The 18,460-nt window shown below is 42.0% G+C and overlaps 1 protein-coding gene across 1 annotated transcript in view; it reads right to left on the reverse strand.

The window, feature by feature from the left end:
* Positions 1-11,794: 11,794 nt before the first annotated feature.
* DEUP1 (deuterosome assembly protein 1) overlaps positions 11,795-18,460 on the reverse strand; it is a 74,249-nt gene continuing 67,583 nt past the window's right edge. The window contains 1 exon segment of the mRNA XM_065882674.1: positions 11,795-11,971. Within this exon segment, the coding sequence (XP_065738746.1) occupies positions 11,795-11,971 (177 nt within the window).

The raw sequence follows: 18,460 nt of genomic DNA on the forward strand, positions 1-18,460 counted from the left end.
ATCTGCCAATTCATCACACCCCACCCCCACCGCCCAGAATAAATGAGCTCAGCAAAGTCACAGATGACAAGACCAATGTACAAAAATTGATTATATTTGGACTGGCTAAAAGTGCCTTCAGTTTTTAAGTAAAAATAAAAGACACATTTTTCATTTTCACCGAGAACTTGATAGAACAACGTATTCATCCTTTTGTTCCACTACCTTCTGCAATTTTTCCAGGACAACATTAAACACAACATTTGCAGTATAGGGGTCCCAGAAGGTGAAGAGAGAGAGAAAGGACCCGAGAAAATATTTGAAGAGATTATAGTTGAAAACTTCCCTAACATGGGACAGGAAATAGCCACCCAAGTCCAGGAAGTGCAGAGAGTCCCAGGCAGGATAAACCCAAGGAAAAACGTGCCGAGACACATAGTAATCAAATTGACAAAAATTAAAGGCAAAGAAAAATTATTGAAAGCAACAAGGGAAAAATGACAAATAACATAAAAGGGAACTCCCATAAAGTTAACAGCTGATTTCTCAGCAGAAACTCTACAAGCCAGAAGGGAGTGGCACAATATGTTTAAAGTGATGAAAGGGAAGAACCTACAACAAAGATTACACTACCCGGCAAGTATCTCATTCAGATTCGATGGAGAAATCAAAAGCTTTACAGACAAGCAAAAGCTAAGAGAATTCAGGAGCACCAAACCAGCTCTACAACAAATGGTGAAGGAACTTCTCTAAGTGGGAAACACAAGAGAAGAAAAGGACCTACAAAAACAAACTCAAAACAATTAAGAAACTGGTAATAGGACCATACATATCGATAATTACCTTAAACGTGAATGGATTAAATGCTCCAACCAAAAGACACAGGCTTGCTGAATGGATACATAAACAAGACCCGTACATAGGCTGTCTACAAGAGACCCACTTCCGTCCTAGGGACACATAAAGACTGAAAGTGAGGGGATGGAAAAACGTATTCCATGAATGGAGATCAAAAGAAAGCTGGAGTATCAATGCTCATATCAGATAAAAGACTTTAAAATAATGAATGTTACAAGAGACAAGGAAGGACACTACATAATGATCAAGGGATCAATCCAAGAAGAAGATATAACAATTACAAATATATATGCACCCAACATAGGAGCACCTCAATACATAAGGTAACTGCTAACAGCTATAAAAGAGGAAATTGACAGTAACACAATAATAGTGGGGGAGTTTAACACCTTAATTACACCAATGGACAGATCATCCAAAATGAAAATAAATAAGGAAACAGAAGCTTTAAATGACACAATAGACCAGATAGATTTAATTGATATTTATAGGACATTCCATCCAAAAACAGCAGGTTACACTTTCTTCTCAAGTGCGCATGGAACATTCTCCAGGATAGATGACACCTTGGGTCACAAATCAAGCCTCCAAAAATTTAAGAAAATTGAAAGCATATCAAGAATCTGTCCTGACCACAATGCTATGAGATTAGAAATGAATTACAGGGAAAAAAACGTAAAAAACCACAAACACATGGAGGCTAAACAATATGTTACTAAATAACAAAGAAATCACTGAAGAAATCAAAGAAGAAATCAGAAAATACCCAGAGACAAATTACAACGAAAACACGATGACCAAAAACCTATGGGATGCAGTAAAAGCACTTCTAAGAGGGAAGTTTATAGCAATACGCACCTACGTCAAGAAACAAGAAAAATCTCCAATAAACAATCTAATCTTAGACTTAAAGGAACTAGAGAAAGAAGAACAAACAAAACCCAAAGTTAGTAGAAGGAAAGAAATCATAAAGATCAGAGCAGAAATAAATGAAATAGAAACAAAGAAAACAATAGGAAAGATCAGTAAAGCTAAAAGCTGGTTCTTTGAGAAGATAAAAAAAATTGATAAACCTTTAGCCAGACTCATCAAGAAAAAGAGGGAGAGGACTCAAATCAATAAAATTAGAAATGAAAAAGGAAAAGTTACAACAGACACCACAGAAATACAAAGCATCCTAGAGACTACTACAAGCAACTCTATGCCACTAAAATGGACAACCTGGAGGAAATGGACAAATTCTTAGAAAGGTATAAACTTCCAAGCCTGAACCAGGAAGAAATAGAAAATATGAAAAGAGCAATCACAAGTAATGAAATTGAAACTGTGATTAAAAATCTTCCAACAAACAGAAGTCCAGGACCAGATGGCTTCACAGGTGAATTCTATCAAACATTTAGAGAAGAGTTAACACCCATCCTTCTCAAACTCTTCCAAAAAATTGAAGAGGAAGGAACACTCCCAAACTCATTCTATGAGGCCATTCTATGAGGCCTGATACCAAAACCAGATGAAGATGCTAGAATAAAAGAAAATTACAGACCAATATCACTGATGGCTATAGATGCAAAAATTCTCAACAAAATACCAGCAAACAGGGCTTCCCTGGTGGCACAGTGGTTGAGAGTCCGCCTGCCGATGCAGGGGACACGGGTTCGTGCCCCGGTCCGGGAAGATCCCACATACTGCAGAGTGGCTGGGACCGTGAGCCATGGCCGCTGAGCCTGAGCGTCCAGAGCCTGTGCTCCGCAACGGGAGAGGCCACAACAGTGAGAGGCCCGCGTACCGCAAAAAAAAAAAAAAAAAAAAAACACCAGCAAACAGAATCCAACAACACATTAAAAGGATCATACACCGTGACCAAGTGGGATTTATCCCAGGGATGCAAGGATTCTTCAATATATGCAAATCAATCAACGTGATACACCATATTAACAAATTGAAGAATAAAAACCATATGGTCGTCTCAAAAGATGCAGAAAAAGCTTTCAACAAAATTTAACACCCATTTATGATAAAAACTCTCCAGAAAGTGGGCATAGAGGAAACCTACCTCAACATAATAAAGGCCATTTATAACAAACCCACAGCAAACATCATTCTCATTGGTGAAAAACATAAAGCATTTTCTCTAAGATCAAGAACAAGACAAGGATGTCCACTCTCGCCACTATTATTCAACGTAGTTTAGAAAGTCCTAGCCACAGCAGTCAGAGAAGAAAAAGAATTAAAAGGAATACAAATTGGAAAAGAAGAAGTAAAACTGTCACTGTTTGCAGATGACATGATACTATACATAGAGAACCCTAAAGATGCTACCAGAAAACTACTAGAGCTAATCAATGAATTTGGTAAAGTTGCAGGATACAAAATTAATGCACAGATATCTCTTGCATTCCTATACACTAATGATGAAAAATCTGAAAGAGGAATTAAGGAAACACTCCCATTTACCACTGCAACAAAAAGAATAAAATACCTAGGAATAAACCTACCTAGGGAGCCAAAGACCTGTATGCAGAAAACTATAAGACACTGATGAAAGAAATTAAAGACAATACAAACAAATGGAGAGATATACCATGTTCTTGGTTTGGAAGAATCAATATTGTGAAAATGACTCTACTACCCAAAGCAATCTACAGATTCAATGCAATCCCTATCAAATTACCAATGGCATTTTTTACAGAACTAGAACAAAAAATCTTAAAATTTGTATGGAGACACAAAAGACCCCGAATAGCCTCAAGCAGTCTTGAGGGGAAAAAACGGAGCTGGAGGAATCAGGCTCCCTGACTTCAGACTATACTATAAAGCTACAGTAACCAAGACACTATGATACTGGCACAAAAGCAGAAATATAGATCAATGGAACAGGATAGAAAGCCCAGAGATAAACCCACGCACCTATGGTCAACTAGTCTATGACAAAGGAGGCAAGGATATACAATGGAGAAAAGACAGTCTCTTCAATAAGTGGTGCTGGGAAAACTGGACAGCTACATGTAAAAGAACAAAATTAGAACACTCCCTAACACCGTACACAAAATTAAACTCTAAATGGATTACAGACCTAAATGTAAGACTGGACACTATAAAACTCTTAGAGGAAAACATAGGAAGGACACTCTTTGACATAAATCACAGCAAGATCTTTTTTGACCCACGTCCTAGAGTATGGAAATAAAAACAAAAATACACAAATGGGACCTAATGAAACTTAAAAGCTTTTGCAAAGCAAAGGAAACTACAAACAAGACGAAAAGACAACCCTCAGAATGGGAGAAAATATTTGCAAATGAATCAATGGACAAAGGAGTAATCTCCAAAATATATAAACAGCTCATGCAGCTCGATATTAAAGAAAAAACAACCCAATCCAAAAATGGGCAGAAGACCTCAATAGACATTTCTCCAAAGAAGACATACAAATGGCCAAGAGGCACATGAAAAGCTGCTCAACATCACTAATTATTAGAGAAATGCAAATCAAAACTACAATGAGGTATCACCTCACAGCAGTTAGAATGGGCATCATCAGAAAATCTACAAACAACAAACGCTGGAGAGGGCGTGGAGAAAAGGGAACCCTCTTGCACTGTTGGTGGGAATGTAAATTGTTACAGCCACTATGGAGAATAGTATGGAGGCTCCTTAAAGAACTAAAAATAGAATTACCATATGACCCAGCAATCTCACTACTGGGTATACCCAGAGAAAACCATAATTCAAAAAGACACATGTACCCCAATGTTCATTGCAGCACTATTTACGATAGCCAGGTCATGGAAGCAACCTAAATGCCCATCGACAGACAAATGGATAAAGAAGATGTGCTACATATATACAATGGAATATTACTCAGACATAAAAACGAATGAAATTGGGTCGTTTGTAGAGGCGTTAATGGATCTAGAGATTGTCATACAGAGTGAAGTAAGTCAGAAAGAGAAAAACAAATATCGTATATTAATGCATGTATGTGGAACCTAGAAAAATGGTACAGATGAACCGGTTTGCAGGGAAGAAATAGAGATGCAGATGTAGAGAAGAAACGAATGCATACCAAGGGGGAAAGTGGCGGCAGGAGGGTGGTGGTGTTGTGATGAATTGGGATATTGAGATTGACATATATACAGTAATATGTATAAAATAGGTAACTATTAAGAACCTCCTGTATAAAAAAATAAAATTCAAGTTTTCAAAAGAAAAGACTATGTGGTAGTGGCATAAGGATAAACATATAGATCAATGGAAAATAACTGAGTCTAGAAATAAAGCCTTATATTTATGGTCAGTTGATTTTTCAACAAAAAGTACCAAGATAATTCAATGGGGTTAAGAATAGTCTTCAACAAATGGTCTGGGACAATGGGGTATCCATCTGCATGTAAAAGGATGAATCTAGACCCTTGCACTATACAAAAATGTTAACTAAGAGTGGATCATAAACCTGATGTAAAACCTGAAACTGTAAAACTTTTAGAAGAAAATGTAGCAGAAAATATTTGTGTCGTTGAGTCAAGCAAATATTTCTTAGCTATGATGCCAAAATCACAGTCCGTAAAAGAGAAAATTGATTAACTGTACTACATCAAAATTCAAAACTTTATGTGCTTCAAAAGACACCATGAAGAAAACGAAAAGAGAAGCCACAGACTGGGAGAGAATATATGCAAATCATATATCTGATAAAGCATTTATATCCAAAATATATAAAGAATTCTTATAGCTCAATAAAAGAAGAAATAATTATAAAATGGGCAAAAGATCTGAACAGACATTTCACCAAAAAAAATATATGAATACTCAATAAGCACACAAAAGATGCTCACATGATTAGTCATTAGGGAAATGCAAGTTAAAACTAGCATGAAATACCACTCACACCCACTGAAATGACTCACCAAAAAGATAGTACCAGGCATGGGAGAGGATATGGAGAAATCGGAACTCTTAGGCCTTGCTGGTAGGAATGTAAAATGGTGTAGCTACTTAGGAAAACAGTTGGACAGTTTCTTTTAAAAGTTAAACATAAATTTACCATGTGACTCAAATTCTACTCATAGGAATGTACTAAATAGAAACAAAAAGATGTCCACACACAGACTTGTATGTAAACGTTCATCATGGCTTTATTCATAATAGCCTCAGTGGAAACAACTCAGATGTCAATGAACTCGTGCAATGGACAAAGGGAAATGTGGTTTATTGATACAACAGAACACTATTCAGCAACAATAAAAACAACAAAATATCAATACATGCTACAGTATGGACCACAAAAACATACCAAATGAAAGAAGCCAGATGCAAAAACCCACACTGTATATGAATCCATTTATACGAAATGTCCAGGTAAGTCATAGAGACAAAGTAGTTTAGCAGCTTCCTGGGGTCGGGCGTGGGAAGGGGGGTGACGGCACATGGGCACTAGGGATCTTTGGGGAATGATGGAAATGTCGTAAAATTGGGTTGTGGCAATGGTTGCAAAACTTTGTAAATTTAGTAAAAATCATTGCATTATACCCTTGAAATGGCTGAATTTTATGGCTTGTAAATTATTAATAGAACTGTTAATGATTAAATGAGTATATATTATAGTGGCCGGCACGTGGTCCTCCATAAATGATAGTCTTATTCTTTGAAGATGTATTTTCTCTTCTATGCCTCAAGAGGGCAAGGATGGCACGTGCTCACAGCTAGCATTTACTGAGTACTCACTGTTCCAGACTCTTTGCTAACCGTTTTATGTGTATTGCCTTCTTTAATCTCACAACTCTCTGACATTGTGCCTGTTCTACAGAAAAGGAAACGGAAGCTTTGTTATGGTCCTGGGGTCAAGGCATGAAGAATACCTGGCCTCCAACAGATCTAACCTGTCCAAATGTGTCAGGAACCTTTAAGACCTAAGAATTTCTAGTCTGTTCATGGGTCTGGCTAGGTGGCTCTGAGCATCTCCTTTGTGCTCTGCTTGGCCCTCCTGAAGCCTTTGCTGTTTGAAGCCTTGCTGTTCTAGATTACCTGGCAGTTCTGTGCAGTGAAATTGCTGGTCACCATAGCAATAATTACCTGGCTGACTCTGACTCATGTTTCTCCTTGTCACAAGACTGTGACTGCTCTTTGAGGTGTCAAAAATTTTTTTGAATGAAGTATAGTTGATTTACCATGTTTCAGGTGTACAGCATAGTGATTCAGTTTTGTATATATACACACACACACATATATAAACATATATATGTGTTTTTCGGATTCTTTTCTATTATAGGTTATTACAAGATATTGAGTATAGTTCCCTGTGCTATACAGTAGGTCCTTGTTGTTTATCTATTTTATATATAGTGGTGTGTATCCATTAAACCCAAACTCCTAATTTTTCCCTCCCCTGCCTTCCCCTATGGTAACCATAAGTTTGTTTTCCATGTCTATGAGTCTTTCTGTTTTGTAAATAAATTCATTTTTATCGTTTTTTTTTTTTAGATTCCACATAGAAGTGATATCATATATTTGTCTTCCTCTGACTTACTTCACTTAGTATGATAATCTCTTGATCCATCCATGTTGCTGCAAATGGCATTATTTCATTCTTTTTTATGGCTGAATAATATTCTATTGTATATGTCTAACACATCTTCTTTATCCATTCATCTGTCGATGAGCATTTAGGTTGCTTCCAGGTCTTGGCTATTGTACATAGTGCTGCTGTGAACATTGGGTGCATGTATCTTTTTGAATTAGAGTTTTTGTCTTTTCTGGATATATGCCCAGAAGTGGGATTGCTGGATCATATGGTAACTCTATCTTTAGTTTTTTAAGGAACTGTTCTCCATAGTGGCTTCACCACTTTACATTCCCACCAACAGTGTAGAGGGCTCCCTTTTTGCCACACCTTCTCCGGCATTTATTATTTGTAGACTTTTTAACGGTGGCCATTCTGACCGGTGTGAAGTGATACCTCATTGAGGTTTTGATTTGCATTTCTCTAATAATTAGCAACACTGAGCTTCTTTTCATGTGCCTGTTGGCCATCTTTATGTCTTCTTTGGAGAAATGTCTATTTAGGTCTTCTGCCCATTGTTTGATTTGTTTGTTTGTTTGTTATTGAGCTTCATGAGCTACTGTGACCCTTCTTGACCCGTGTTGGAGGATGGTGCTGTGTGGCAGGTAGCCTCTGAACACTGCCCAGTTGGCTTCTGTGACTTGTGCCAATGTTTTTGCCTCATGCCTGCCTTGGGAGTCCCTGGTGGTCATGAAAATTTTTCCCCAGGCTCTTCCCTCAGCCAGGACTCATAGGCCCATTGCGCATTCATTGTCATCCCTGGCACAGTGAGTGCATCCTCTCTGTAGCAGGAAAGAGCCTTTCATCAGTTTGGAATGCTTTATCCCTTAGGGTTTAGCTCTTGGTGATGCTCTAGGCTGTGGGATTGGGAGGGTAGGACAGAGTTTCAGTTGCTAGTTGGGTATAAGTCCCTGGGCCCAAATCCCTCTCACAATCCTGGGATTCTAATGGTTTCATTTGCTCTATTAAGCACCATGGCTGCTGTTCTATATTAGATTCCTATTAGACATTAGTTAAAACACATAAAAGGAGTGTGTAGATGCTCAGATGGTCCTACGTTAGGTCAAGTATGAAGTGAAAATCTCCCCCCACGCCCATCACCATTCAGACAAATTCACAGTTCTGTGCTCCTTTCTGCAGCTGACAATTTGATATGGCTAGTAGTTTGTCTTGTATCTAAACTGCCTCAAACTTCCCCTACTTTTTGCCTTTGCTAAAGGCATTCCCCATGTTTGGATTCAATCCACCCACTGACTGCTACTTATCCAATACCTCCCTGTGCTAGGTGCACAGGGGAGGCAAAGAAGCCTAATACTCCTCTTTTCTAGGAGCTTTCAGGCCAGTTGGAGAGACTGGAGGCGCATGTATAAAGAGGAAATGTACATTAAGTGAGATAACGGGATGGGGAGGGGATAACTGCACAGCACTGTGAAAACCACGATTACGGATTGCTTGGGTCAGGTTAACCATGGTTGAGGCATGGCAGGGATCTAGACAAACTCACTGCAGGGCAGGCCTCTGTTTAGGCAGCCCAAGCTGCTGAGCTGATTTCTCTCCCAGAGGGGAGGGCGCTGTCTCAGGATCATGGTCCTGGGGCGACTGCATCCCACTTAGCTGGAGGGCGCTGTTGACAGATAATCCAGAGCTGTCCATCATTTTGTTTTAACTGACATTTGGGGGTTATCTGTGTTTTTCCAGCAGCCTTCCCTCCTTCAAATTTGGTTGATTCTCAAACCAGTTTGCTCCTGGATAATTAAGAAGTAAAAGTATATATTTAGGCCATTACAATGCAAAAGTTAACTCAAGTCCCACCTCCTCTTTGAGTTGACTCCCAGCGTTAGGTGACCTGATTGGTCTTTCTCCTGCGGCTCTGCTTCTACTCCTTCCATTGTGTTTTAGCTCAATCATGGGCTAAACTGACTTTTGTAATATGAAGGGGGTTATAACCCTCTTCATGGCATGGTTTCTGTAGGAAACTGTATTCTGTCCTGAGGTAGTAACAGCACAGCTGCCTCTCCTTCGACCCCTCCCACAGCAACACATGGGCAACTGCTCTGTCAACTCCCTGGGTCCGGGGAGGGGAGGGGACGGGAGGAGGGGGGGGAGGGGAGGGGAGGGGCTGGGAGGGGGGGAGGGGAGGGGAGGGGCTGGGAGGGGGAGGGGACTGGAGGGGAGGGGAGGGGAAGAGGAGGGAGGGGAGGGGGAAGAGCAGGGAGGGGGGGGAGGAGGGGAGAGGGGCTGGGAGGGGGAGGGAGGGGGGGCTGGGGGGGAGGGGGAAGGGGAGGGCGGGGAAGGGAGGAGCAGCAGGTAGGCCTCACTCCTCTCCTTTCACCATTCAACCAGAGCTGCTTGCTTTTTATCTTGACTGTATATATGTTGGGCTTCAGCATATGATTCCTTTCAAACATTGAATCCTGCAGTTAAGCAAAAACTATTGAAAACCAGTGTTTTAAGAAAGTGGGTATGAAGAGGAATGCCGAACCTAGTGATTTAAAAGAAGTTTGCTCGTGGACTTGACATAATAATCTGGAGGGGCAAATGCACTGTGAGTCCTGGCCATATTCCAGGTTCATGCTCTCTTGACTTTGTTAAGTTTTAAAATCATTGTAGTCCAGAGTCTTCGATTCAGCATGCAGACGTAGCGTATTTTAAAGATACGTACCTTTAAATTTTTGCATTGTTTGCATTTGCATTAGGGATATAAAGGTTTTAGAATTTGTTTATGGACTGTCCTTCACCTAAACATACTTTTTCTTCCCATCTTCTAAAGATAACACTGAAAAGTATTCTATTTTCTCTGTGTCCAGGCTAGAAATTACTAAATTTCTAATTAAAGGTATGGTCACGGGCTATTTTCCTCATGTGGGTCATTGTACCCTCTGATGTTTTGCCATGAAACATGGCTTCTGTGGATAGAGCACTGCTCACCACCTGCTTGCTGACAAGACATAATGCTGGGAAGTGGTAAGAGCCAGAGCTGGGAATCAGAGGCTGGCGTCTCTGACTCTTGCTCACCGTGATTCTAGTAAGTTCTTAACAGCTTGATTCCCAGGAACAAGGATACTAGCCTTGCTGACTGCACAGGCTTGTTTTGGGCTGAAATAAATAATGCTCTCTGAAGGCTTTTTGCAAATATCAAGAGCTCTACAAACCCACGTGGTTGTTTCAGCTGAAGTGAACAGGGCTCTGCATTTCCCGTGGCAATGACACTTGTCTAAGGACATTGTGACTTATCTTTCCGTATGTGGAGATTTAGTTTCTTCAAAGAGAAAAAGAAAACTATAAAAACTGTAGGACTTAACCTGGAGTAATGACATGGGGATTTTTCGTAATCTTTATATAAATGTCATTTTTAAAGAAAGAAAAATGGATTATCATGCTTGTGTATCTGGAACTTGAGTTTCCTTGTTCACCACCACGCTATTACTATTCTTTACAGACTTGGCATTTATGTTTTAAGTCCAAAGAATTTCTCATTCTTTAATTGTATTTAAAACAGAGGTATGACAAAGGAGAAGGTAACAACAGCAGTGCTTTATAGTTTCTTTATCTTATGTCCATGAAGTAATAATTAGTACGAACAGGAAAGCATTAATATTTGGCACGTATGTTTTAAGTGTGCAAACAGCACATTCCAGGTCTTTTGTGTTAAAACAGAGAGACAGGGGGCTTCCCTCGTAGCGCAGTGGTTGAGAGTCCGCCTGACGATACAGGGGACACGGGTTCGTGCCCCGGTCTGGGAAAGATCCCACATGCCGCGGAGCGGCTGGGCCCGTGAGCCATGGCCGCTGAGCCTGCGCGTCCGAAGCCTGTGCTCTGCAACAGGAGAGGCCACAACAGTGAGAGGCCCGCGTACCAAAAAACAAACAAACAAACAAAAAACAGAGAGACATTACAAAGATGAATGCAGTAACAGTAAGCTGTATCTTTTTTTCCTAAAAGAAATGTTAGGATGTTTACATAGCTATTCGTTTCAAAAAATCATTGGGTTTTCAAACCTAGTACAACAGAGCTGCACTTGATCTGTTTGTATTTAGAATATAGTGTGTCCCTTTCCCTCATCATGTGTTGTTACAGAGGAAATGGGTTTCAGTATACATGATTCAGGGGGGGAAAAAACTGCATATTTAATTCCAAACTATTCCTCAGACTGGAGAAAAAAATCTCTTTTGGAGAAGTCATGTTTATTTTAGAGTAACTGTAGCTGAACAATTTGTTTGTTAATGCAGAAATACAAACAGCTTTATTGAACAAAATACTATTTTCTAGCTGCCTTACAGAAATGATTTACTCAGGAAAACAGAACAAAATTTCTCAGTTTCGTGAATCAGCTTTGTAAATATTTTGCCAGAGCTTTTTTCCTTGGGGTGGGCGAAGCAAATAAAAAAGTTTAAAAGCTCATATGTGTCTGTTTTGTTTTAGCTTGGTGTATTTATTAAGAGTAAATTCTGTGTGTCTTTGCAGTTCATCAATATGTGTATTCAGAAGTTTTTCAAGTTCTTTTGCTCGCTTCTCCTCCTCCAGAAAGAAATGCTGTGCGGCCAAAGAAGCGGGGAAGGCTATATCTGGGGGCGACTAAAAAAAGAAAAAGAAAAGTTAGATGAGGAACACAAGGTCTTTTACAAAAAGTTTTCATATTTCTTGGTAAGCTTCACCCCTGACAAAACACCGCGACTCTTAATGAAATAATGTGTCTTAAGCTGAACTCTCTACACCAGTGTAATACAGCTGCTGCTAATGAAACCCTTAAGGAACGAAAACAGCAAGTGAAGAGTACAGTCGAGTCGGGCAAAGAAAGCTTATAGAGGAAAGAAACTTAAGGCTGGGCTTCAAGGGAGCTCGCTGCTGCATGGCGGTGGCCAGGTGAGGTGGGATAAAAGCATGATGTATAGTGGAGGTGGGTGCGTAATGCTGGGGCTATCTTGTTTGTCCAACTGCAGTTGAGAACACTTCAGTGATGAGTGCCTGCTTCCACCCTTCATGTGGTATGGAAGTGCTCAGTTAACTGTGACCTGTGTAGTGCTTATTTACACACGCACACATATACAATGTGTGGCTGAGGAATAAAGGGCAATGATACCATAATTTTAGTGTTTCATTCAAAATAATTTGTTCAGTTTAAAAAAAAAAATAAGTTGGGGAAATCTGTACTTTAATTTTTTTAGTTCTGCGGCACCCCCCAGACTTTTCTTCAACTTTTGTTTTATGGGAAGAATGGGATTTTTATAAAGCGTTTGGAGAGTCAGCGATCTGTATGCAGGTGAACTGTTATAGGGGGATGTAGTTCACAAGTCTGGCCTCTGCCAGAAGTGTAGGGATTGTGGCAGATGACAGTGGAGTACTGCCAGCTTATCCAAGTAGTAGCCCCAACTGTAGCTGCCGTGCCAGGTATCACATCTTTACTGAAGTAGAATGTCACAGTCTTGGGGACATGGTATGCTGCTGTTGATCTGGCAAATGCATTCTTTTTAATACTCAGCAAGGAGGAAGATCAGAAGCAGTTAGCATTCTCATGGGATAGACGGTACACATCCATGTTCTCGCCCCAACATGTTTTATGTTAACGATGCTGTCATAATACACTCTCAAGGAGCCTGGACCACCTGGACGTTCCACGGACTGCAGACTATAGGACATGATACAGTAACATGAACATCATGCTAAGCCCTGATGAGCAAGAATTGGCAAGCATGTTGAAGGCTTGGAAAGACACAGGTACTCCAGAGAGTGAAAGGTAAACCCCAGAAGCAATTCAAGGCTTGACACTTTGTTTGTAGGTGTCTGGTGATATGGAACATGTCAGGACATCTCCTTTTAAGCACAAATTAATGTGCCTTGCATTTCTTATCACTACGAAAGGAGCATAAAGCTTGGTAGGTCTCTTCGGGTTTGGAAGGCAGCATGTTCCACTCTTGGGAGGAATAACCTGACTCATTTATTAAGTGGACACAGAGGTAGTTTTGTTTGTTTTTGAGCAGGGCCCAGAGCAAGAAAGGGCTTTGCAGTAAGTTGGGAATGGGGGGGAAAGCAGTCCTGCTAGTTGGGTGAAATGACTTAGCAGCTCTCATACTAGAAGAATTTCTCATAGAGAAAAGTGCTCTGTGGAGCCTTTGGCAAGGTTTGGCGGGGAGTTGTGTTACAAACCCTTGAGATTCTGCAGCAAGGCCATGCCATCTGCTGCAGAAAACTGTATACTATGTGCAGAACAGTTCCTGTCACGCTAGTGTGCCCCGGTTGAGACAGAGCATCTAAGAAGTAGACAGGATGACTTGATCTAGCTTCTGTCCTTGGCCACTCCAGTGGAAATTATGCATGGGCCGAACAGCACCATCTCCCTTTTACCCAGGTTCATCTAGCTGCTGTTCCTGTTGAATGGCTGATCTGCTTGCAGTAGAGGCCAAAGCTGAGCTTCTGATACGGCACCGTCCCTCAAGGACATCAACCAGCCTCTCGGTGGCAATTAGATTACATCAGGTCCCTTACACTTTGGAAAGGGCAATGTGTTATCCTTACCAGAACTGATGGGTATCCTATAATTTGCCTTTCCTGCCTGCAGGGCCTCGGTCAGCACCACTATCCGAGGGCTCATAGAGTAACTGATTTACTGACATGAGATCCTGATTAATAATAAACGAACCTACTTTACAGCAGAGGAGTATGGCAGTGAGGGCATGACCGGGTATCTACTGGTTCTACCACATACAGCATGAAGTGTCTCCAGAGGATGCTGGCCTGATAGGCTTCTTGAAGGCACAGCTGAGGAATTAGCTTGGAAATCATATCCCGTGAGGATGGGGTGCCATTCTTCAGCATATGGTAGAGACTTTAAACCAATGGCTGTTATAGGCTACTGTGTTTGTAACAGTGATCTGGGAACAGAAGGGAGGATGTAGGAATGGCTTCACTCCTGTTGGCCCTCTTGGAGAATTTGTTCCTTCTGTCTCTGTCTGGTTGGTCTACAGGTCTTTGGTCTCAGAGAAGCAATGCCTCTCACCAAGTGAGACTGTAAGAGTCTCCCTAAACTTAAAGCTTTGGCTGTACCTACTCACTTTGGCCTCCTAATGCTGACAGATCAGAGGCACAGAAAAGAGGTACTATACTGGCGGCAGTAACTGACCCCAAGCATCACGAAGAGGTAAGTCTACTACTACATAATGGAAGCAGTGAGGAATATGTTTGCAACTCAGGTAATCCACTGAGGTGGTCTTTTGGTGCTCTCATGCCCAGATTTAACTGTAGATGACAAACCACATCCTGATAAGGGCACGGGAACCAGGGGCTCACCCCACGAGGCAAGCCACCTGGACCAACAGAAGTGCCAGCTGAGGGGGCCGGGAACCTAGAGTGGGTGAGGAGATGATGAGTATCAGTTAAGCCCTTGAGACAGCATCAAGGGCTGTAGTTTGCTCTACCAACCCTCCTCTGCAAATTTTCCCAGAAATTATAACCAGCCAGAATCTTGGAGAAGCTATGCCTGAATGGAATGAACAACATGAAAAGCACATGTGGCTCCGAGTGGTTCAAGAAGTGGACCGCAGTGGATGCCGCTGGTGCTCCACCTGGATCCCTTCACCAGGCTGGTGCACCTATCCTCCAGCTGCTGTGGGTTTCGGCTGCTAACAGCTCAGAGCTGGCCACTTCTCTGGAGATCTGCCTGTGGCTAAACTGGAGCCTCCTGCCTCACCTGGGAAGTTACTCTTCCCCCCCTCTTCTCAGAGGCAGTGACTGATTGACACAGGGCCCAAAACACCAGCCAAGAAGATGGCAGAGTAGAAAGGCCCTGAGCTCACGTCCTCTCACAGGCACATCACAATCACAACTGTCTGCAGAACAACCATCGATGAAAAAGACTGGAACCTTCCAGGAAAGATCTTCTACGATGAAAGGCATAGAGAAGGAACCACAACAAGACGGGACTTGCGATATAATCAAATCCCATACCCTCCCAGGTGGGCGACTCACAAATGGGAGAATAATTATATTGTAGAGGTTCTCCCACAGGTGTGAGAGTCCTGAGCCCCACATCAGGCTCCCCAGCCTGGGGTTCCACCACTGGGAAGAGAAGCCCCCAGAGCATTTGGCTTTGAAGGCCAGCAGGGCTTAACTGCAGGAGCCCCACAAGACTAGGGGAAATAAAGACTTCACTCTTAAAGGGCTCACACAAAACCTCACGTGCACCAGGACCCAGGGCAAAAGTAGTAATTTGATAAGAGCCTGGGTCAGATCTACCTGCTGACCTTGGAGAGTCTCCTGGAGAGGTAAGGAGTGGCTGTGGCTAACCCTGGGGACAAAGACACTGGTGTCAGACATACCGGGAAACATTCAACTGCATGAACACTCCTGACAACTGACATCTTGGATCATTAGCACCAAGACCAGGCCCCACCCGACAGCCAGCAGGCTCCAGTGCTGGGGTGCTTCAGGCCAAACAACTAAGTGCGCAGGGACACAACCCTACCCATCAGCAGACAGGCTGCCTACAGACTAAAGAACCTACAGCCGCCTGTGGACACACCCCTAGACAGGGCCCAGCCCACCAGAGGGCCAAGACCCAACTCTACCTACCAGTGGGCAGGCACTGGCCCCTCTTGCCAGGAAGCCTGCACAAACCTCTAGATCAGCCTCACCCACCACAGAGCAGACACCAGAAGCAAGAAAACTACAATCCCACAATGCAGGCCTCCTGGGACTAGCTGGGCCCTGGCCCTGCCCAGTAGCAGGCCAACGCAACCTTCCAGACACCTTGGACCCCATAGTCAACTGCCTCCCCCCACAGTGATCTGAAATGAGCTCTGGGATCCCAGGGCCCTGCAGCCAGACTCTAGGAACCAGCTCTCCCTGCCACTATTCCAGCACTAACCCCAGGATCTGGCTTTACCTGCCAGTGAGTTGGCAACAGCCTCAGTCTTTGGGACCCTGATTCCACCCACCAGTGAGCACTAGCCCCAGGGCCCCCTAGGATTCCACAACCAGCTGCCTCGTGACCAGGCCCCACTAAACAGCAGCCAGCAGCAACTGCACAAGGCAGGGCCTGGAAATCAACCAGACTAGGGGCCAACCAAGCCTACCAGACCACCCACATAGCCTGTCATAAGAGGAGGACCCACCCAGCCCTCTTAGGGGGAACCCCTAGAGCATATACCGTGGGTGCACTGCTCGGATGCATAGGATGCCTTCTCCAAGGTCGAGAAACGTTAACTTACCAACCACATACATAAAAATACAAATAGCAACTTAGACAAAATGAGGTGGTAGAGGAGTATGTTCCAGACAAGATAAACCTTTAGAAGAAGAACTAAGTGATATGGAGATAGTCAATCTACCCGAGAAGGAGTTCAGAGTAATGATCATAAAGATGATCAAAGAACTCAGGAGGAGAATGGATACACAGAGCAAGAAGTTAGAAGTTTTTAACTAAGAGTTAGAAAACATAGAGAACAACCAGAGATGAAGAATACAATAACTCAAATGAAAAATACACTAGAAGGAATCAATAATAGAATAAATGATTCAGAAGAATGGATCAGTGAGCTGGAAGACAGAGTAGTAGACATCACTGTTGCCGAACAGAAAAAAGAATGAAAAGAAATGAGGACAGTTAAGAGACCTCTGGGACAACATCAGGTGCACTAATATTCACATTATAGGGGTCCCAGAAGGAGAAGGGAGAGAAAGTGCCCAAGAAAATATCTGAAGAGGTAATAGCTGAAAACCTCCCTAACCTGGGAAAGGAAATAGTTACCTAAGTCCAGGAAATGCAGAGACTCCCATACAGGATTAAGCCACAGAGGAGTACACTAAGACACATAGTAACCAAAATGAAAAAAAAATTAAAGATAAAGAGAGAATACTAAAAGCAGCAAGGGAAAAGCAACAAATAACATACAAGGGCATCCCCATAAGGCTATCAGCTGATTTTTCAGCAGAAACTCTGCAGTTCAGAAGGAAGTGGCATAATATATTTAAAATAATGAAAGGGAAAAACCTACAATCAAGAATACTCTACCCAGCAAGGCTCTCATTCAGATTGGATGGAGAGATCAAAAGCTTTATAGACAAACAAAAGCTAAAAGAATTCAGTACCACCAAACCAGCTTTACAACAAATATTAAAGGAACTTCTCTAGGCAAAAAAGAAAGGCCACAACTAGAAACAAGAAAATTATGGAAGGAAACCCCTCACCAGTAAAGGAAAACATAGGAAATCATCCACACACAAAGCTAGTAGGGAGGTTAAAACACAAAAGTAGTAAAATTGTCTATATCCACAATAAGCAGTTAAGGGATACACAAAACAATTAGATGTAAAATATGATATCAAAAACAGTAATTGGGCTTCCCTGGTGGTGCAGTAGTTGAGAGTCTCCCTGCCAATGCAGGGGACACAGGTTCGTTCCCCAGTCCAGGAAGATCCCACATGCCACGGAGCGGCTGTGCCCGTGAGCCATGGCCGCTGAGCCTGCGCATCCGGAGCCTGTGCTCCGCAACGGAAGAGGCCACAACAGTGAGAGGCCCGCGTACCGCAAACAACAACAACAAAAAACAAACAAACAAACAGTAATCATGAGGGAAGGAGAGTACAAATGCAAGGCATTTAAAATGCATCTGAAATTAAGAGATTAGCAACTTAAAACAATCATGTATATATGTAGACTGCTATACCAAAACCTCATTGTAACTACAAATGAAAAATCTATAATAGATAAACACACAAAAAAGAAAAAGGAATCCAAACATAACACTAAAGATAGTAATCAAATCACAAAAGAAGAGAACGAAGAAAAGGAAAAAAAAAAAGACCTACAGAAACGATTAACAAAATGGCAATAAGCACATACATATCAATAATTACCTTAAATGTAAATGGATTAAATGCTCCACTAAAATACACACACTGGCTGAATGGATACCAAAACAAGACCTGTATATTTGCTGCCTACAAATTACCCACTTCAGTTCTAGAGACACATACAGGCTAAAAGTGGGGGGGTGGAAAAAGATATTCTATGCAAATGGAAATCAAAAGAAAGCCAGAGTTGCAGTACTTATATCAGGCAAAATAGAC

The sequence above is a fragment of the Phocoena phocoena genome, chromosome 8, assembly GCF_963924675.1.
Source record: "Phocoena phocoena chromosome 8, mPhoPho1.1, whole genome shotgun sequence".
Lineage (NCBI taxonomy): Eukaryota > Metazoa > Chordata > Mammalia > Artiodactyla > Phocoenidae > Phocoena > Phocoena phocoena.